Genomic DNA, 21,380 nt, shown 5'->3' on the forward strand with positions numbered 1-21,380 from the left:
TATTTGCAAAGGTCTGATTGCATTTTTCAGCATGTTTGACCATTTAAGTAAATTATTTGAAATTGAAATTGCAGGGTGTTCTTTTCACTCAGCCACCCAGCCCTTTTCTCTGTCTTCTGTGAGAGAAGACAGGAAGACAGCAGTTTATCAAGGCAGAAGGAGAGAAGTTCAGCCATTTGCCAGAGATTGCCAGCTCTCCAGTCAGCACAGTGGCTCTAGCCAGGAGGCCAGGTCACACCAAGTGCTTGACAACATAAGCTTTTGGGGAGAATTCAGCGTTTAACAACTGATTACCCCAAATACATAATGTACAGACACCGTACACAGTAATACAGTATTTATCTATTCCTAGAAGTAAAATATGTTAGATGTTTCCTAATTTGCATTCCTGAAGTGCTTCTAAAAATAGCTAAATTAATGTAGAATTGCTTTAAATGGTTGTGGTAGTTTTATATTGGAAAATTCTGCAGTTCTGGGAGAATAAACAGATTATTTTCCATTGTTTCTGGATAGGTGGATCACTCTTGTGTCAGGTAGAGAAATAGGCACTAATGTCCTCATTCCAGGAGAACAAGCAGAGGTTCTGAAGTTGGTTCCCATTCTAATGGCATTCCTTATCCAAGATGTACAAGTCCTGTCCTATTTATCCTGAAAATCTGCTAGGATCTGTGATGTTGGTACAGGAGAAGAAAATTAGATTGTCTTCTACATCTGTCATTGCTGTAAGTTTTGTACCTAGGTTGAATCCAGAAATAGATTGGAACCAAGTAATGTAAGTACAATAGCCTTGTATAGAAGTCCTACATGGTGCTTAACTATCAATTACCATTTGCATAGGGGTTTTACTTTAAAACTTTTCAGAAAATATGAAATACTTTTAGTGTGATTAGTGCTTTTTAAGGAAGAAAGACACTGATATGCAAATGCTGCAACATTATTTAAGGTTTTGTTTAAGAATATACAGTTTAAATAAGAAACCCATACTCCTTTACTTGCAGAATTTTCAAAAACACATAATTGTAGACATCATCCAACATCATCAGTGCACTGTATCCTTGAGTACTGTGGAAAATGGAAAGCAGCAGTGACTTCAGAGAGACAGAACAACTTTGAGTATTAAAGCATCCTGTCTCTCCAACTAAATTTTACTGTTCTTATCAAAATGTGTATGTAGAACTAGAATTAATATTAAAAAACATGTTTCTTATTATCTGCATCCAGTATATGTTATACAGTAATCATCTTGCTGTCTGTAGGGACTAGAAAAGGTGTACATACCAAAGTCTCTAGTGCATATAGTGAAATTCTGATGTTAACTAGCTTTAAAAGATAGAGTGTTTTAAATACATTTGTGATTTTACATTTTATTGAATGGAAATTATTTTATTTAAAACCACTGCTACTTATGGTGCAGGTGATTTAGATGGAAATATCCTCGTAGCTTATGTTGTAAAGACCGATCATGTTAGTCTAGAACACAAACAAATATTCAGTCTTACGAAAGCCAGAGTGGAAAATACAAAGTTCGTGATGCGGAAATAAGAGGAGCATGGATGATTCACAATTCAGTAATGTTTTTCAAGTTTTACATTAATATGTGGTTTGTATTAGGTTCCCACTTTACTTTTTTCAAAACGTGAAATCTTCTTTTCATAAGAGACATACAGAATATGCAACATGGTACGGATTTTCCTCTGCTACCCTGAGAGGATCCTCCAACGCCATTGCTCAGGAAGTCTTTAACGCAGTTAAAACAAGGAATTGCATGGCTGTTCAGTTTTGAGTTGAGATGATGAAAAATGTTGCCAGTATTGAGCAGTTTTCTCAAAATGTGCCCACTTGTTTGTTAGATGCTGGACTGAATCCACAAGTCACTTTCTGAAGGCTTTCTACAGCCTTTGGTTTTTATGTCTTTCTGTTGGTATATACGAGTTTAAATGCATTGGCTTTGAAGACGTGTCTTGTGTCCTGGATGTTTAAAAAGGTAAATGATCAAAAAATATTAACAAAAAAGATTGGTCAGGAGATAAAACAGGACAAAAGGACTGAAAAGTAGCCAATCTTAATTGACTGCAGGGGTTGCAAGTTCTCACAGTAAGCAAAATTGTTCCAGCTTTAAATGTAGCTTTCTGATCAGCCACTGTAAAATGACTCTGATTGATTACTTTGTTATTCATCTCAGGCCTTTGGTGTTCAACGAGCACTTCTGAGAAGCAAACCGAAAAGTTAAAAGTGAATTGCTGTACTGAAAAAGTGCAAAGTCATTCTCTTCAAAGGAAACAAAAAACCTCAAACAAAACAAAACAACAAAAAAAATTATCTAAGTCATCAACAATGATTTGTTTAAAAAAAATTATTGTTTTGGTCACTGAAAACAAACAAAAACCCAGGGAATGCCTAAAGTTTTTTCAGATCCAGACGGTAGTGTGTGCTTTCAATGGGAGGTTCTATTTGTTGCTCATCAACCCACACAGCTGCAGCGGGGAATTTATTGGAGATGATGATCTGCAAGTTTTAGCGTATACTAGGCTTCATAAATAAGCTCTGTAACTTTAAAATTAAGTTATCAGAAGAGCCCAGGTTTAGCTTTGTGTCGTCTTATGTTGGCTCCTTCCTGCTATCTTGCTTAGTTGCTCATTAATCCTGGTGTCAGTCATCAGTAAAATTTCTTCAGCATGCTTTGCTCCAATCTGAATAAAATCCCGTTGATGAAAGAGCTGGTTATAACGTGCGTGTTTCTTGAGATTGGTAAAGCATTGTGCTATCAGGCAGTGGAGACAGAGCTAACTCTGATGTGATGCAAAGTATGTGGAGCTTATGATACTGCAGTGTCAGTATCTTTACTTACAGGGCTTTCAGGGATGAATGGGATTGTTCATGCTACCTAACTTAAATATGTAATCTGCAAAAGGATTTTTCTTTATAGCTCTTAAAACTAAGTAAACTATCTCTTAAGTTGAAGTGGCTTCTCATAGATCTTTGCTAAACAAGATGCTGAGCTTGTGACTAAAGGTTTGTGAATACATCTGCATTTTAGTCAGCTTCGTGCTTGCTTCCATTCTTCTTACCAGGAAGAATAAAATAGTCTTACCTTCTTCATTTTTGGGGTGGGGGGAATAATAGAGCATATACTGGTCACTGATTTTCATTCTTGGTTAAAAAAAAAAATCTCCGTTGCCAAAAAGATACTATTCCAAAATTTGAGCGTGCGCTGTCTCATCATAGCTTTGATTAATCAACATACAGCTTAAATACCTATGTAACTTTATGCACAAACATAGTTACTGAAGAAAAGTGGTGATTAATCCCTTATACTGTTTAGAAGGGATTTTATTTTAGTATTGTGTGTCCATTTCTGTTTAAAATGTAGAAAAGTATGTTTAAATGTGTTTTACGATAAAGTGCATCCCAGATCATGCTTCAAATAGTCATCTTGAGAAATAAAATTCAATTAATTGAAGGAAACACGCAAAACAGATTATACATTTGCCCCAACTGTCAATGTAGAAATAAGAGTGATAGTTTGCACTGTGTGGCAGTATCTTAATAAGGAAAACTCCTGCGAAGGGCCTTCTGTAAAGATAAAAGTTTTTTTCATAATCCTTGTTTGCAAGATTGCTTGGAATAGGGGTAGGTGTGAGAAATCTGCCTCTTTGTCATCTCACAGTAGGCTGGAGTGGAAGCTGTGTGTAAAATCCAGGAGAACGCTGTCTCAGTTTGCGTTTAGAAAGCACAGTCACAAGAAAGAAGTTTAGACACAACTCCTGAAAATGAAAGCTTACATTCAGTAGGAGTGGATGCCTTTCCCTTCTATGCTTGCCAGAGAAAGTGGTATTGTGTGTTTATAAAGCTAGCATACTAAACTGAAGTCTGGCTCCCAATATTAAGAAAATGTTGGTCAAATATTTTACATCCTTGTCATCTCTTCAGCTACCACTTTATTATGGGAAGGATTAAGATTTGGAGGCTGCCTGGAAGAGTTTGTTTTGAAGAAGGATTGAAAGAAAGGATAGAGGAATGCCAGACTGGGCTTCAGGCATAAGGCTACTTGGAGAAAGTCCCAAAAATGAGAGTGGTGGTAAACCATGTGTGACTTGGGCTGAAGTTGCGAGCAAAAAGCTAGAGCGAAGAAACTTACTGGAAGTAGTTCTTGCAGTCTTTGACATTTGGTGTGGAGACTAAGAGGAAGTAAATGAAAGAATTTGAAAAGGACCCTGTTTTAGTCAGACTTGCAGACATGGAAACTAGATTTTTATGGCAGCAATTTAGGCTGAATGATGGGAAAGGGAAGAAGTATGTAGAAACGCACAGTTTGTTGTAGGAAAAGTATAAAGTAGTGAGAGCCTAGACGAATGCTTTTGCAATGAGAATGGAAAAGAATGCAAATTTTATAAGCTCTTTGCAGTGGAAAAAAAACTGGCATGATTTTCTGATCAACAGTGTTAAAGAAAAAGATGAATTAAAAAGAATAATAATGGATCAGAAAAATAGAGAACACTGTTCCTGTGTGACAAAATGGAAGAATGGTAGGAAATTTTACCAAGAAGGAGGTGCCAAGTTGTAGGGCATACAGTACAGAATGGAGTTAAGAGATCAGGCATAAGTAGTGGGGTTATATCTTAGAGAAGTGGTAGGTGGCTGTTGCAATAGAGCAGTGAAATATAGTGACTCAGTGCTTTGAGTGAAATAGAAGAGGACAGGACAACATCCCTCAACTTGTATTAACAGTTGAGATTAGGAGTAGATCCAGAAGCGTGTGCAGTCTGAAGTGCCTAGGCTTTGGTCTGCGCGCTCCAAAAGGGAGGGTTGGCTCTGTAACAATAAAGGATAGGTGTTTTTACTTAACAAATCCATGCATCAGATTAGAAATATGATTTATAATATTGGAGGTAATTATGCTGGGTTTAATCTAGGTCATAGTTATAATTGTCCAAGATTTTAGCATTAGCTAACAGTCATAGAGTGCACCAAGTCTGCAGTGGGTTATTATTCCTGTTGTCAGCTCATGCTGAAATAGCTATGCCTGCATTGGTTTTGTTTACCTTCTTTAAAATAAAATAATGAACTTATATATTCACTTGGCTATCACGTGCTAAGTAACTTGTGATTATTTTGGAAAGGCCAGAAAGTGTAATGGGAAGCAGACTCCAGGGTATCAAGAAGAGAGTTTGGAAGGAAAGTTTAATTAATTACGTATTGGTATTATGACTAGAATCAGGAGAGAATTGCTATGGAAGTATCATGTGTTTGGAAGTTTGGATTTGCCTCTGTCTTCTCTCTGATGATGAAAACATCTCTGATCCCACAGTTGTTTCATTCTGCATCTTTCTCTTCCCCTTTTCCCAGTTTATATTTGGTTTAGGAATCAATAAACCTTTGGTCTCAAGTTTTGGACAAGGTATCAGTAGCCTGCAGAGTTCTGAGTTTTCATTTTATACTTTATGCCTGTATACCACAAAAAGCACAAAAAAATAAGAGCAGAGATTGCTGACACCTGCCTTGAAAGAGCAATGACAGGCACGGATCATGGAATTAAGGAGACCTTCAAAAAAAAGAACAACTGCTTGCTGCAAGGAACGTGAGAAGCCCGTGTGTGAAGGAGGCATCAGACTTGTAGACCTACCAGTAGGACTGGAAGTGAGCGAGAATCCTGGCTCTATTTCTGGCATCTTCGTCTTGGACAAAAACAGTTTCACTTGAAATATTTCTGTATCTAACAGTTGCAAAGATTAAAAAAAATGGAGGTTCTTAATTCAGTGCAGCTGGGTGTCTAATGGTGAGAAGAGCATGTAGTCCCATTCATATCAGGGGATTTTTGAAAGGGTAGTGTTCAGCTTGAAACCATAATTACAATATTTTAAATGATGTAATTGTTCATTATGATCTGGCTTATTTTAGTAGTAAAATGAGTAGAAATTGAAGGAAAAAAAAAGATGTTTTTCTCTCTTTCTTCTTGTAGGAGTTACTAAGACTCTTTCTTCTGGTATGTGCTCCTTAAAGTTCTCCAGCCTTATCCTAAAAGCCACAAAGCATGAGTCTTCTGGCACTTTCTGAGGAAGTTTATTACAGTATTGATCTTTCATCTTTACTATCAATTTTTTTTTTTTTTCTTTTTGCTTAAATTTTCTTCCACTCAGTGTCTTGGCATCATTGTTTCTTACAAGAGCTCCAAAAGTCCAAAGGAGTTTGGGAGGGCAGGAGGAGGAGTGCAAGAAGCAATAAATGATATGCCAGGAGTCGTATGATGTTAGTGGGTGAGTGGAGGGAAGAACAGGTGAAGCAACCACAAAGATTTGAGGAACTGTGAAAAAGGAGGCTGTGAGCTGTAGTGGCACGTAACAGAGACCACCCGGTACGTGCTCGGATGTGGACAGTCACGTCTGCTTTGCCTGTGCTCTGACATGGCTGCTCCCAAGCCAGCTCTAATCTGGAAGCCACGTAAACAGAAGACGGTCAAACTAAACATATATGAACCCCAGTGTCTTGGCTTTAGCGCTGCTCAGAAAGATATATCTAGCCCTAGCAGAGTGCTTTTTTCTCTTTACATATACTCTTAGTCTCTAGCAAGAGACTCTACTATGATTTCATTTGTCTGTCTGTAAGGCAAATTCAATATAACCTGCCTTGCAGGGCTTAGTTGAGGGACAGGAGATACAGTCTTAGTCCGGAATCACACAGATGTTAAAACAGTTATTTTACATCTAACAACTTTGGAGAACAGGCTGCACAGACACAGCTCTCCAAAACTGTCTTTCTGCACAACTTGGTTTTTACTAGGTTCCTCCACCTCTAGACTCCTACACATGCTCCTTGTCAGGATTGTGGTGTAAGATAAGACTAAGAGGTTCTCAAAACACAGCAGATCAAGATCTACCTGGAAGAAAGAGTTATGCTGGAGAAGGAAGTGCAAGAGTATTTTTTTTGTGTGGATATTTTGAATAGAAACAAAAGATAGGACTTTAGGTCTTAATCTTTGGGGCTTCCATGTTACAGAATCAGAGTAATGAAGCTTGCATAGATATTTCTCTCACTTAGAAAGCATTACATATTGACAATCTTTATCAAGAGATACTTAGTCATATTATATCAGATGTTTAAAAATTGGGATTTTTTTTTAGCACATAAGAACTATTATGTCTAAATGGTGTTAACTAGATCCTTAACAAAATGGATACGGAAGTTGTTGTCCTGCTTTATATTTCCCCAGAGGCAAGGAAAGTACAAGTCAATATGTCAGATATGTTGTAGCTGTTGTTTATACAGAGTGAATCTTGAGATCATGATTGATAGGGCTGTTATGGACGTTTTGGCCTAGTGGTGTGGTTAAAGTCATGAATGCTGAGATGGAAAGCTAAGGTTTCTCTATACCCGTAATGAAAAACTGATACTCTGTCTTAAGCTGGTATTCATACAGGCTTATGTAAAAATAATTAAATCAGTCTGCATGCACTCGTGGTTTGTTGGGGTTTTTTTTGCTGCAAGTCAGGGTGTAGGCACTCAAATTGCAAAAGGCATGTGCAAATTTATGCAGGTATGTTTGGTGGTTTTATCTGTGTTCCTCGGTGCTCCTGCTGCTTTAGCTGTAACAGGAGAAGCTCTAGCATGTTGCTGTTCCTTGCACATGAAGAAATTGTGATTAGATTGCTGCAGGTCTGCTTCTGTGAGAACTTGATGCACAGGTTCTCTTGGTGCAGAGGATCTCTGTTACTCTGATCTCCCCTTGAGGGTCTGTGAAATGAAACCAGTGTGGTGTGTGCAGCTCCTTTTGTCTGAGCACAGTAATAACAGTTGTTTTTTTGGTTTTGGGGTTTTTTGGGGGGTGTTTTGGGTTGTTTTTTTTTCCTTGCACAGTGAACAAACTTGTATGCCATTGTGCCAACACAGGATACTGTTTGGTTCTGCTTTGGCAATTAGATAGGCTTGCATTTTCAAACACGTCCTCCTTGACTAATTTTGACAGTGATTTGGCAGTTATGGGGAAACCGATACATTGTTTTTATTTGATTTGCTTAAGTGATCATTGTGAAGAAAAATCAAATTAGAATTGAACTTTCTCATTTTAACTAAAGTTGGGCCTTAAAGTAGAACTATTTGGATATGTTCAGTGCTGGATAATCTCCTTCTAGGTGTGAATTATGGCACTTAAATTTTTTTGAAGAGAAAACTGGACTAGGAGGTTGGGGCAATAAGGAGTGAACCACTCAGATATTTTGCATTTGAGTAGCTTCTACAAATATGATTAAGCAGGAAGGTGCAGTGAGGGCTGGTTTGATTTTCATTGTGGGATGGACGAGGACTTTGATGTGTAGCTCTGTTTTGGTGAACAAAAGAAGTTGCTTTCTCTCCACAATATGACCTTACCATCACCAAAAAAAACCCCCAACATCCCTGAAACAAACAAGATGGGTTTTTTTGTTTGTTTGTTTTTGTTGTAACCTGGTCTGTGTCAGGTAATTTGCCAGTTAGTTTAAGTGCTAATCTGAAGGCTGTATGAGAGTTTTATTCGGTTCCATTAGGTCCAGCTAAAATTTGTAATACAGGGGCTATTATCCTGCCAGTTGTGAGGAATTTCTGTTTTATGGAGCAGTGCTGACACAAAGACAGCACTGTGCAAGCCGTCTCTATAACTGAACACCTTCACACTGCAATTTAGGAGGCGTGCAGTTCAGGAAATTGCTGGCTTCTGCTGGAGCACACTTTTACTGCAAGGAAAATTTTATTCGTCACTCAAGTAATTGGCAGTTTTAATACCTTGTTAGTAATTACCTTATAAACAAACTAATGCATAAAGGCAAGGCTCTATGACCTGTTATCTAACTCAGTGTTATTTGGCCAGTGGAAGTGACACATGGTGGTGGTGTTTGTTGTTGTTTTTTATTAAAGTAATTTGTTTCCATTTATTATAAATACCTTCAGCTAAGAGTTAAAAAAATGCAGTGTACCTCTACCAGACAGCCTGAGGAATGAAACACGATACAAGCGCAGCATTGGAGGGGCTGCAAGATCACTTACCCGATCCCACATGTGGTCAGAGGCCCATTAATCTAACTTCTGGTTCAGTTTTTGAGTCAGGACTTTTTTGTCTTGAGCAGTAATCTTCCCCACACCCCTTGAATATGTGAGTGTGGTCCATGCTATCCTAAATGTGTGGCTTACTATTTGATCCAGAGCAAGTATTTCCAATAAAGGCAAACACCTTCCAGAATCAACATTCTTGTTGATAGTTTTACCGAAATTGCCTTTGCCTGCAATCTCTAGCTGCTGGGGAGAGCTCCTAAAGAGTTAGAACTGACTTGAACTTCCCAAGGTAACAAGGATCATTTTGGGTTACTTTCCTTTAATTGGTTGTCATCTGTTTTCCCCTATGTACCATTACCCCCAAACAAATAACCCCATTAAAGTTGCTGATGTGCGTGTATGATTCTGTACATGACGCAACTGGGATGGAAAAACTGATAGGTTGCTGGGTCTGAACAAGAAATATGATTGCTGGAAAAAGTACACTTCATTGGAAGTGAAAGAAGGGGTGTTCCTTTTAATAGACTGGGATACCCATGTCTTTAAACAGTTGCAGAATTTTTGTTGTGGAACTGGGTGTGATGCTTAGCTGAAGTTTCACCAGACATGAAATCCAGAACCTCTGTAATGAGCTGTAATAAGCACGAATTTTATTCTTTGCAAACTCTCTAGAAAAATATATAGATGAAATACTAGGTCTAAATGCAAAATTATAGAATGTCTTTCTGAGGCGGCACACTGTCATCCATCTCCTCTAATCTAGCTCTATTTTTATGGAAATTCAGTCCAATTTTCATGCTGTAGGAGTTTTCAAAAAAACAAAACACCATGTCTAGCTACTATGATGTTAATTTGGTTAAAATATAAACCAACTCCAATCTGATTTCATTACAATACTGTGACATACTGTTCAATGCAAATACTAGATATTTCTACTGTTCAGAAATAGATGATCATAGAGTTTTATGTCGTGTTTTAAAAGCCATGAATTGCAATAATTGGATTATAATGCAATTTTTTTCATCTTGTTTGCTGGGAATATGTTTTAAGAATTGTTGATGAACACATTTATTTAGAGCATTCCAATTTGTGATTTGGGATGGCTAGAAATGAATGTTATGTCTAGAGAACATACTTTATTGGTTTTCTTGAACTAGAAATTATTTTCAAGTGGGGGAGTTAAGAACTAACTTTCATCAGAGTCATGTGTAGTTAACAAGTGTTTACTTTGGAAATGACAGTCTGTTGACTACTGTCCTTAAATTTCAGGACCAGTAATAAGATTGCCAACATCTTGTCTGAACATCTGAAGCCATTTCAGAGTCTAGAAACTTTGGACTTGAGCAACAACAACATATCAGAACTAAAAATATCATCATTTCCATCGTTACAGCTCAAGTATCTGTAAGTAAAACTTAGTATTACGTTTTTTTCTTTCTGGTTACTTTCAAAAAACGTGTTGGAAAACTTAGATTGGCAGCTGTTTGTTAAGGTACTAAATCTTCTTTCAATTAGACACCCATTAAATATTTACTCCTACTTTCACCTGTGGAGTTTAACATAAGCTGCTAACTTGAAGACATGAGTTGTTGCAATGAGATGTTTTAGTTCATAAAAAGTGAAGGTCATTATCTTGAGGTAAAACAAATAGATGTGTCTCTTGAGAGAAATAATTATGTAACGAAGTGAACTTAAGTTCCCCATGGCTGGGCTAGTCTTGAGTTACCTGGAGTTCGGTGGACTTTTTTTTGAATCTACCTTAATCCTTATTCAGTAATACTGCAATGCCAGAGCTATGCTGAGTGAGACTAAAGTAATGGGGTTGCAACATGCTATCTTCTGCCAATAATACACTCCTGCAGGGTAGAGCAAAATGGTGGTGATGAAATACTGTTTGACCATAGACTGAGCTGTCTAGAGCTCTAATTAATATGATAAATGCAATTCCATTTATCAAGGAGTAGGCAGCGCAAGAGCTTTGTGTTTCACTACTTGGTATTAAGAATTTATTAAATAACTGTAAATTTAACATTCTAGACATTGTTTCAACAGGTACATTAACGGTAACCGAATAACCTCCATGGAGCCTGGTACCTTTGACAATTTGTCTACCACACTTCAAGTATTGAAACTGAACAGGAACAAAATTTCAGCAATCCCTCAAAAGATGTTTAAACTCTCCCATCTGCAGCACCTGTAAGTGCAACCTACAATTGACTAATTGTTTTCAGGTTTTCCAAAGCACTGGCAGTGCTTGAACTTTAGCCTTTAATTTAATCAGAGGCAGAGTGAGACAGCCACAGAAAACATATTACTACAACCCTTACTAACTGCAGCTTTGTACTGAACAAAACTAGTCTTATATATTGGTGAGATGTGAATAGTCTTTGTGTTTAAAATTGTGTTTGCCTATTAAAAGAAAAACCTGGAGAAGGGGTAATAACAGTATTCCTGTAAGAAAGCATTGGAAAAATACTAAGTGAAGTAAACTTACGTAGTTCACTACAGCAGTCTCCTATTTATTTTGTGCTTTCATAGTGAAATGAAGGGGATTACTTTGCTTTCAGGAGGTATGACAATAAGGAATATACTTGAGTAAATAGACCTCCATCAGCTTCACTGATACAATGCTGTATATATATATAAAAGCATATAGAAATATTTTACCTAATAAATAATAAAATTATTTAATATGGAAGAGGATGGGGAAATATCTTCTTTTTTTATTTATTTTTTTTTGTTGAAAACTTAGAGTGCAGGAAGTTGTCAAGAGGATGGGCTAGGACTGCACTTTGTCAAATCCTGAACAATTATTTTCCGTATTAGATAGTCAAGAGTTAAAAATGATGAACTCTCTTAGGTTAACCTTGAAAGTGAAAGGTCATAAGAACAGTGAAGTGTTAGGATGCTTGACACATCTGGAAACAGTGACTGTGTCTTTTCTGTATACAAATGCAGGAAGAGTTTGACTCAAGCCTCAGTAAAAGAGTGTGAAAACAGTCCTGCAAAGCTCAGGATTTGCTTACGATCTTAGTAGACTCTCTGATTTTCAGATTCAGCTGAAATTTTGGAAGTTGGTGATGTTCTTGCCTAAAAAAGTTCTACTCGTTCACAATTTAATCAGTAGGCTGGCCTAGTTACGTTAGGTAGCTAATCTGCAATGAAGGCAAAAAATTTGTGTTATCGCCTGAAAGAAGTGTTCAGAGGAGGAGTGGAGAAGAACTGAAGGCTGTTCTTACTGAATGTTCTTCACTGCTTATGCACATTTAAATCAGGAGGAGGAGTAGAGTTCTCTGTCAGGTATCTGTTACCAGGTAGGGTTCATATCAGGCTACCAGAGAGGAAAGCTGAATTCTTACAAGATGAGACTCTGAAAAATAATTGTGGTATAACAATGGAGGGAAAATTATTCAGGCCTTTACTTCCCATGGGGAAGTAAGTTTTGGAAGGAGAGGTTTTTTCTTGGTTTGGTAGGATGCAGGTTGATAGGTCTAAGATCTTCTTGAAGGGGCAGATGATCACTCATTGTTGTATGAGGGCCTTTTCTTAGTATTGTCTAATCTTGCCTCTTTGTACTATATATCAATTGTTGCTAATAAATATAATTTAATTTAGCAAATGATAGCTAGTTTAAAATTCACTGTTATAAAAACAGTTAATGTTGTTCTTTGTGTCTGTATGAGGCTAGACTTCCCTTTTCATGTAGCTCAGAAAGTTGGAAAGCTGCTTGGGGTTGGTGCAGGGTTCAGAGTTAAAAAGGACCAAAGCCAAGAAAGTGTTGTGGAGAGCAGGAAAATAGAAAATACTGAGTACTACTGTCACTGCAGCTTGCCCTCCAGCTAGTTATGCCTTATAACTCCGTTCCAGGATACACATGGGTCCCAGCTTCTGACATTCTAGGTCTACAAGGATTCTTTAAATCTGAAAATCAAGGAACTACGAAGTACTTGTCCTCAGTATCAGAAAAGCAGAACGGTATTAGCATGGTTAAACATAATGTATTACAGTAAAATGTTAGATTTTTATTACATTTTGTCTTTGTTGTTTTATGTGCAAGAAAAGCATTTAAGTAAGGTTTGTTTCCAGAGAGAGAAGAAAGGTTGTTGGCATGCAGGTAAACTTACTCTGGTGTAACTGTAAATTTTATTGATGCAGGGAACTGAATCGCAACAAAATTAAAAAAATAGATGGGCTTACTTTCCAAGGACTTCCAGCTTTGAAATCATTAAAACTGCAGAGAAACGGGGTTACTAGGCTCATGGATGGTGCTTTCTGGGGATTAACCAACATGGAAGTCTTGTAAGTATCACCTTTCTGCTAATAGATTCTGCTGATAACGTGTTAAGTAGAATTGCGCAAAATGAATAGAATTGCTTGATAAAATTTAAAGATGATTTTGAATTAAATTGTTCTAGTGTGATTTGAAAAGCAGCAAGCAGTCATTGGTGAATGCGTAGGACAGGACATTCTGAATGCATGCATACAAATCTAAATGTAAATAGGGGCTGCAGCTATCTAGCCAGTATCATGAAGTCAGATGTGGACCTGTGGCAAAGCACACATGCCACTGAGTTTCTGAACCTTATGTCTTTTATCTGTTTGTATGTGTTTGTGTGTGTTTGTAGGCAGCTGGACCATAACAACTTAACAGAGGTAACCAAAGGCTGGCTTTATGGCTTGCTGATGCTGCAGCAACTCCATCTCAGCCAAAATGCCATCAGCAGGATCAGTCCTGATGCCTGGGAATTTTGCCAAAAACTCAGTGAGCTGTGAGTAGTTTTTATTCTATTCCAGTTTTGAAAGCCGGGTACGTGCCAAAGCATGAGCTTCTTACCACTGATCTGTGAATTTTTCATAACAAAGTTTGCAAGTTGACAACAACTTTTTTGTATGTGAGACAGTTATATTTTGTTGAAAGAAGTTGAAGCGAACCGTGACTGCTTCATTTCACTGTGGCGGTTGTCCTAAAACTGTAACACAGTCATTTTCAAATGAAAGAAGTTCATTCTGCAGTAATTTGTGAATTATCGGAAACGATACACAAGCTGTGTGATCAAAAATGGTGTAGTAGGTTTTGTGATAGTTGTAAGGGAAAAAACTTTCTCTCCCCCCGAAAATTCACCTGGGTTGAACTGAGTAATAAGCACTGCAGCATAAACATTAAAATACGTTTTTTTCTTGAATATGCAGAGATTTGACGTTCAATCACTTAGCAAGGTTAGATGATTCAAGCTTCGTTGGTTTAAGTGTGCTGGTTGGACTGTACATTGGAAACAACAAAGTAAATTACATTGCCGATTGTGCCTTCCGGGGACTTTCCAGTCTACAGACTTTGTAAGTTGACAAACTCATTTTTTTAAGGTCAAAAACCATAAGAAAAACCCTCAGTGTTTATAGATTATTTTTTTTTTTTCCTTATGAAATATACAAGAACCTTTTGTTAACTTTCCCAGATCAGCATATGTTTTTCTTACAGTAGGATTTTTTTTCAGAATAGTTGGAAGAGAGTGGGCTTCCTCTTTCGCTAAGGCTGTGCACAATGGATGGTGGTAATTACGATACGAACTTTCAGTAGCATTATTATGGGAAAGGCATGTCTCTATTTGAAAGCGGCAAGCAGCACTGCTACTCACAGCTTTAGGGATCTGGATCATAGTTGTTGCTTAACTGAATCAACATTCTCACTCATGGTAGAAATTAGAAGACAAAACTCAAAACTGTGTATTACTATGGATGCTGATGCTTGTCATGACTGAGGAATTGCTTTAAGCATTTGAGCCTTTTTTGAAATAGCATTTCTTAATGGAAGGGGAAGAAAGAAGTAAACTAATCTAAATATATTCCGCTTCAAATTAAAATCTTCCATTTGTGTACCATTGACCCATCTGTTAGCCAGATGAATGAAATGGTTGCCTTTCCCTCTAGGCTTTGAAAAGGGTGCTAAAGTTTTACTTTCGGGGGTTTGCTCACATACTCACACTTTGGGCATCTAGCAAAGGTGCAATTCAGAGGAGTGTATACTATGTTTTTTAAGTATACAGAGAGATATAGATCATAAAGAGAGGAGGTCAGAGGCTTGTGAAGTGTCTAGGAATTAAGTCTTAGACTTTTCCTCGTAGATTTTTTTTTCTCCTCTAGCCCTATGCTGTTGATTCTTTGCTGACACGCCGTTCTTTTCACAAATCTCTAATCTCTTTATGCTTCACAGATAATCAAGCTAGCATTACGGATGTTGTAGGATGTAGAGATGATTCATTTATTAATAAATCTTTGTGTGTCCTCTGTGTGTTAATATTATGAACTTACAAAGGCATGAGTGTATTTCGTTTCAAAGTGGGAACAGTTGATGCCTTCCCTTCCTATGACACTCCTTCTCTTATGATAGTCCTGTATCTGAATACCCTTGTAGGGGGATGTGGGTTTGTTTTCTAATGATTCTTAAAATTGTTGCGTTTGTGATCTTTTTAATTATCAGTAGAAAAAGTACTAATAGTCTTCAAAGTTTCTCTGTAAAAATTGAAATGAAATAGCTAATCAGGAAAAGCTTCTCTCCAAATAAACAAACAAACAAACCCCAAACAAACAAAAAACAACCTACCAGAAAGCTATTTTAGAAACTGTTTTAAATAATACATGCTCTTGAAGAAGTATGTACCTTGTTTTTTTAATAGCTCTTGTGGTTTGATTTCCCCTCCCCCCTTAAACAGGGATCTGAAAAACAATGAAATATCATGGACTATTGAAGATATGAATGGTGCCTTCTCTGGCCTAGATAAACTTAGGAAACTGTGAGTATTGATACAATATTTGTGTCTCATCATTCCTTAAAAAAATGAGCTTAGATTATATGTGTTTCAAGGGACAAACCCAACACTTAATGATGTTATATTTTCCATAGCTGAGATTATTTTTTTTTTCTCCCTTATCATTTTGTTCTCTGTAAAATGTTCCTTTTCTATAAAAGAAATTCCAGATTTTTCAAGTCACACTAATCTGAAATATTTTAAATATCACTACTATTTATGGAAACATTGCTCAAAGAATGAGGGTTTCCCATGATATGAACTAATAAATCCGTTATATGACAAAGGCATAGTGACAAGGACAGTCTTTGATAAAGTAATGCAGCATCCGATGGAAATGGCTTCATTGCACTGAAATTTTTAAATGCACATTTATGAAATAAAAAGATGCTTATGTGTATACGTTTAGAATAATCCATATCACTGAGCTGTACACGTTAAATGTCTTCTAAAATCACTGTAAAATCTAGATGTTTACTCAAGGGGAATAAATGAGTATCTTTTAGAGGTGAGACATTTTGTTGCATTGGGGAAGGTTGAATGGTGAATATCGGTCACAGTTTAGAAATAAAAGCCAAAAATGCAATTGTTCACCTCAAAAAATGCTTCCATTTTATTGCATCTTTTTTGCATCATGTACTTATATTTTTCAGGATACTCCAAGGAAACAGGATTAGATCCATTACAAAGAAAGCATTTTCTGGTTTGGATGGACTTGAACACCTGTAAGTAGGAGAAATTCACATTTAACTCAATATTGGAAAAAATGAATTTTGATACTAATGGAAATAAAAGTAGGACTAAGAAGCTCTACTTATGACTTTGAATGAAATACACTCACCCTGGTGGCTACTGTGATCTTGAGAAGGTTCTTTTATTTTGGAGTTATGCTGAATATGAATTTTGGAATTAATGCAGAAAGTGTAATGTATTAAGCATGCTATAAAACTCCTTAAACCTGTCTCTTTAATTTTTGAGCTAGGGGATCCTTTGCATATCACTAAGGCAGCAAACTATTCCTTGAGTCTTAAATACAGTCAGTTTAATAAATTACTCTTTCCTCCTCTAATGTTATTTATCTTTTTTTTTTTCCTAGAGATCTAAGTAACAATGCAATTATGTCAGTTCAAGGAAATGCATTTTCACAAATGAAGAAACTCAAAGAATTGTAAGTTTCTATCTAAAGACATCACCTCTATTAAATATGTATATATCCATATAAATATATAAATAAAATCCTTGTAAGATGTTGCCTGATGCAGTGATAAACTCCCACTGTAATCTCTCTTGAAGTCATGTAAAAAGGGTATGTCAGTGTTTTGCTTTTTTTATTTTTTATGTGATGACTGTATTTAACTGAGATAGTGTAGGATAAGAGGCGTTAATTTTCTGCTACATTTGGTGTCTAGAGTCCTTATTTTAAATTGTCTGATCTCTAATAGGTGCTAGATAAGGGAGACTTTGATGTAATGTGCTATAAGATCAGCAGTGCTATCACTGAGCTAAAGTTTACTGGACCAGTGAAATGCAATGCTGTAATTCTTTTGTAAAGACCTGGTTGTCAGTGCTTGTAATTGGGTCCTTCTATCCTGTCGTAGCAAAGGGGCAGGTCTTCAGAGAAGTCATAAAGCGGTCACTGGGAAGAATGTGTTCTTCTAGTGAGTTTGGGGGGTTTTTTTGTCCTCTTGCCCTCTTTTTTCCATTGATCAATGCAAAAAAAACGCTGTCACTGTTCCCTATGTTTTGAGCACAGCTAATTCTTCTTGCATGTATCTTATGTCTCCTCTATTCATATCAGCCTTCTCTAGTCAGGTCTGTTGTCCTGAGCTGCTCCATGGAGCTGTCAACAAACTAAATAATAACAAAAAGATGCTGCTCTCATTATGAGTAGAAACTGCCTGAAGCTTGTCTGGAGCTTTTCATTTGTGTTCTCCAGACTCCTATCAAGTATCATCCTGGCAGCTGGCTCTCTACTTCATCTTATGGTATTACTCCATGTTGGATGCCATAGAGAAAGTAATGAGGAGCCTTGCGTATTTCATAGAATCATAGAACAGCCCAGGTTGGAAGGGACCTCAAAAGGTCATCTGGTCCAACCTTTTGTGGGAAAGGAAGCCTAGCTGAGGTTATCTAGCACCCTGTCCAGTTGTGTCTTGAAAACCTCCAGTGCTGGGGACTCCACCACGTCCTCTGGCAGTTTGTTCCAGTGTATGATTGTTCACGCTGTAAAATATTTCTTTCTTGTATCTAGACAATATTTGATTCATTCGAAGTTCAGTTTGATGTTACCCATATCCTGATGTAGCTGCAGCTGCTCTAGAAAGCAGCAGCCATGCTTCTACCCATAACCAGGGGTTTTCTGCCTTTCCTCTTCCTTTAGTTGGATCTGGTTTTATTGGTTGATGAGTTTGCTGAACTCACTCAGCCAGCTGCAGGGCAATTGCTAGATTTGGCACAAGAGAAGCGATGGGAGCACAGTGCTGACAATTAGCGATTGATATAGATGATTTGAAGAGTGATCAAATGTGATGGAATGACAGGCTAATACTGCTCCAGAAGGTGTAAGATGCTACAAGATACCAGACTCTGAACACTTCAATGAAATAACTATTCAAGATTTGTTGGGGTTTTTTTCTGTACTTTTCTTGAAACACCTGGTAGACCTCCATTATGCCTGAGGAAGATATAGACAGATGGTAGAAAGTACTTTCCCAGAAGTAAGATTATTTAGTATAAATTCCAATCTAGTAATTTTATTCTGAGGCCCCTAGAGAGTAAATCTGAAAATACTAAGACAGATGCCCACTGCATCAGGGTAGCAAAAAATGCTGTGGTTTCTCTGCCTCCTAAGAATAACAACAGTTTCTCTAGAACTTCAGTGAAAGATGACCCATTTCATCTCAATGTGAACTGGTGAGCTGGCATCCCTAGGTTTTATCCATGCAGTGTTAGTGTGAAAAAAGAGCACAGAGATGCTCTTCCTTTTCTTCAGGAAAAAATCAAGAATTGGTATGTCTTCATTTACCTTTAAAGCTGTTTCTCTCCCTGGTTCCATAAATTATTTTTGCTTTTCCTCCAAGAACAGGTAAGACTTGAAGAGAGGAATTTGATTACTGACTGTGGTTTTTAATTTTTTTTTTTAAGGGTGATTCTGAGTTTTCAGCCAAAACTGAGAACTCTTCCTACTTCAACTCCTGATTCTAGATGCTTCACAGAATATCCCTTTGCTTTCTTATTTTTTTTCCCTCTGTGAATGTAGCTATTTGCATAGGTTAGGTAAGCTGATCACCAGTTCTGCACTTGTTATTCCAACACTTGACTATTCATGTCCTCATTCCCCTTTTTCAGTAGCTTCCCCAAGATAAATTCTGACTGAAATGGAAGTGAATGAATGAAATTGTCTCAGAATTTTTTGATCTTAACTTCCAGAGCACCTCCCTTCTGGACTGTTCTCCTACATGCCCATTCTGTGTGTCCTACTGCTGACTGTAGTTTTGTACCCAAGACACACTGCAAACATGCCTGACTGCCTGGACTCATATTCGTAGCAGAAGCTGGGAGTTCAGGATAACACGCCTGCTTTGTAGAATGTAGGAGTCATGACAACGGTGTCACCACATCTGAGCTAAATAATATTGCTGTCTTTCTCTTGTGATACATGTATTTAGCCTAAAAATTTAGTTTTGTTACGGACGTGTGCTCATATAGATCTGTATTACAAACAGAAGAAACAAGCAAACAGGCTTTGAATGTAATTGCTTTTTTTTAGGCACTTAAACACGTCGAGTCTCTTGTGTGACTGCCAGTTAAAATGGCTGCCCCAGTGGATGTCAGAGAACAACTTTCAGAGCTTTATAAATGCCAGTTGTGCTCATCCTCAGCTGCTAAAAGGGAGAAGTATTTTTGCTGTCAGCCTGGATGGGTTTGTCTGTGGTGAGTATAGCCTCTATTCCTCATTCCATAGAACAAATTTTTCTGAATGCATTGATTTTTGTTGTGGTTTCTTTGATATGTTTTGATTTCTCTAATAAAATGGAGAGGATTTAATATTTGTTAACATTTCCTTCTCTGTTCCCAAACTGTGATGTAGATGCTCAAAGCTTGTGGCTTTGTACAAGATGGGGAGTGATGGTTTTCTGACTTCTATTTCATGTACATAGCTTACATTATTATTGCTTACATAGTACATAGCATGCAAGGGAAAGCTCAGTAGTTTGTGGTGGTAAATGTATACGCCTCTAGATTTAAAAGATGGATATTGTTTGGGTAACTATCATTTTTAAGTGAGACGTATTTTGGCAAACTTAAGATGCAATTTTTAGTTTTGATTATTTGTAAATTATTTTCGTATTTCATCAGTCTTGAGATTATTCCACAGCTGCGAAAATTTGAGGGTAAAATAGCCATACTGGCCTCAGCTCTGACCTTTTTTGTGTGTGCTTGTTGTCTACTTTAAAAATTATTTGGACTGTGTAAGTTACTGCCTGTATGTAAACTGTATTTTAAAACATCTGATTACCACAGTTATGCTACTGATATTTTGTATTTCAGTACACCAGATAGTAAATGCTAGTAAAATATTTTTACCTTAAGACTTGAGAATTTGAGGTGATAGCATCCACCTTAAAAATGAAATTTCTCTATGTGTGTTTAGTAACATTGATTATCACCTATATGTCATGTTCTCTATTTAAAGCAAAGTGAAACTAAACATTGAGAGTAAAGATGTGTGTTTGAGTACTCTGATACATTAAGTGGGAACTTTGAAAATATCGGGAAATTAAAAGCTAACTGGATTTCATGTATTTTTGCTGTATACATTTTATTTTTCATACTAAAGAAAATTCAAACTTTATGTTCTTTGGAGACAAAACAGTAACCATACTTGTCTTCTCAGTAACTTTCCTCTCATAGCAAATACAACTGCTTAATTTTTACTGTTGCCACTCATACCCTTTTTTCAGTGGGAAAGCAGGCACAGAATATAAAATAGTGTACGAAACTGTTGTTTTCTCCCTTCCTATTAGCAGTCAAATGTTTAATATATTAATGTTAAATAATGAGTAGATGGTGCATAATCTAGCTACTGCTGCAAAGGAGAAGTTGATGTAGTGCAGGAAATTACAGATTACTCAATAGCTAATGGAGTATATATGAAGCAGACATCCTTATTTATGAGAAACTCATTCTAGCAAGAAATTAAATTGGGGGATTTAATATATATCTCTTATTTGTTAAACCACGGGGGATCTTTCTTTCAGCTGCTGAATGCTGTTTTTAATGGATTAATTTCAAAACCTTTAAGATACATTAGCAAAAAGGGAGCTACTAAGAGTAAGTTGTTACATTTCATATGTAAAGTAATTGTCATGCAGAAGTAACTAGAATCTCCTAATACAATCAATGAGAGTTTCACTGTTTATTAAATCTTTGAAGTATGCCATCACTAGACGTTTGGGTGTACACACCTTGCCTTGTAAGTTTACAATGGCCACTTTTGCTTTTATAGAACTTTCAAGAGGAGTGTGTTAAGTCCTGTCTGAAATTAAAATAAATAAT

General features: G+C 36.9%; 1 protein-coding gene across 1 annotated transcript in view; it reads left to right on the forward strand.

The window, feature by feature from the left end:
* Nucleotides 1–21,380, forward strand: part of LRIG3 (leucine-rich repeats and immunoglobulin-like domains 3) — a gene marked incomplete at its 5' end in the record, with an annotated part of 35,425 nt that overhangs the window by 4,048 nt on the left and 9,997 nt on the right. Inside the window, 9 exons of the mRNA XM_009580444.1 lie at nucleotides 10,288–10,422; nucleotides 11,071–11,214; nucleotides 13,174–13,317; nucleotides 13,644–13,787; nucleotides 14,209–14,352; nucleotides 15,726–15,806; nucleotides 16,475–16,546; nucleotides 16,918–16,989; nucleotides 19,591–19,754. Of these exons, the coding sequence (XP_009578739.1) occupies nucleotides 10,288–10,422; nucleotides 11,071–11,214; nucleotides 13,174–13,317; nucleotides 13,644–13,787; nucleotides 14,209–14,352; nucleotides 15,726–15,806; nucleotides 16,475–16,546; nucleotides 16,918–16,989; nucleotides 19,591–19,754 (1,100 nt within the window). The remainder of the gene's footprint in view (nucleotides 1–10,287; nucleotides 10,423–11,070; nucleotides 11,215–13,173; nucleotides 13,318–13,643; nucleotides 13,788–14,208; nucleotides 14,353–15,725; nucleotides 15,807–16,474; nucleotides 16,547–16,917; nucleotides 16,990–19,590; nucleotides 19,755–21,380) is intronic.

This window comes from Fulmarus glacialis, unplaced genomic scaffold (genome assembly GCF_000690835.1).
Source record: "Fulmarus glacialis isolate BGI_N327 unplaced genomic scaffold, ASM69083v1 scaffold45186, whole genome shotgun sequence".
Lineage (NCBI taxonomy): Eukaryota > Metazoa > Chordata > Aves > Procellariiformes > Procellariidae > Fulmarus > Fulmarus glacialis.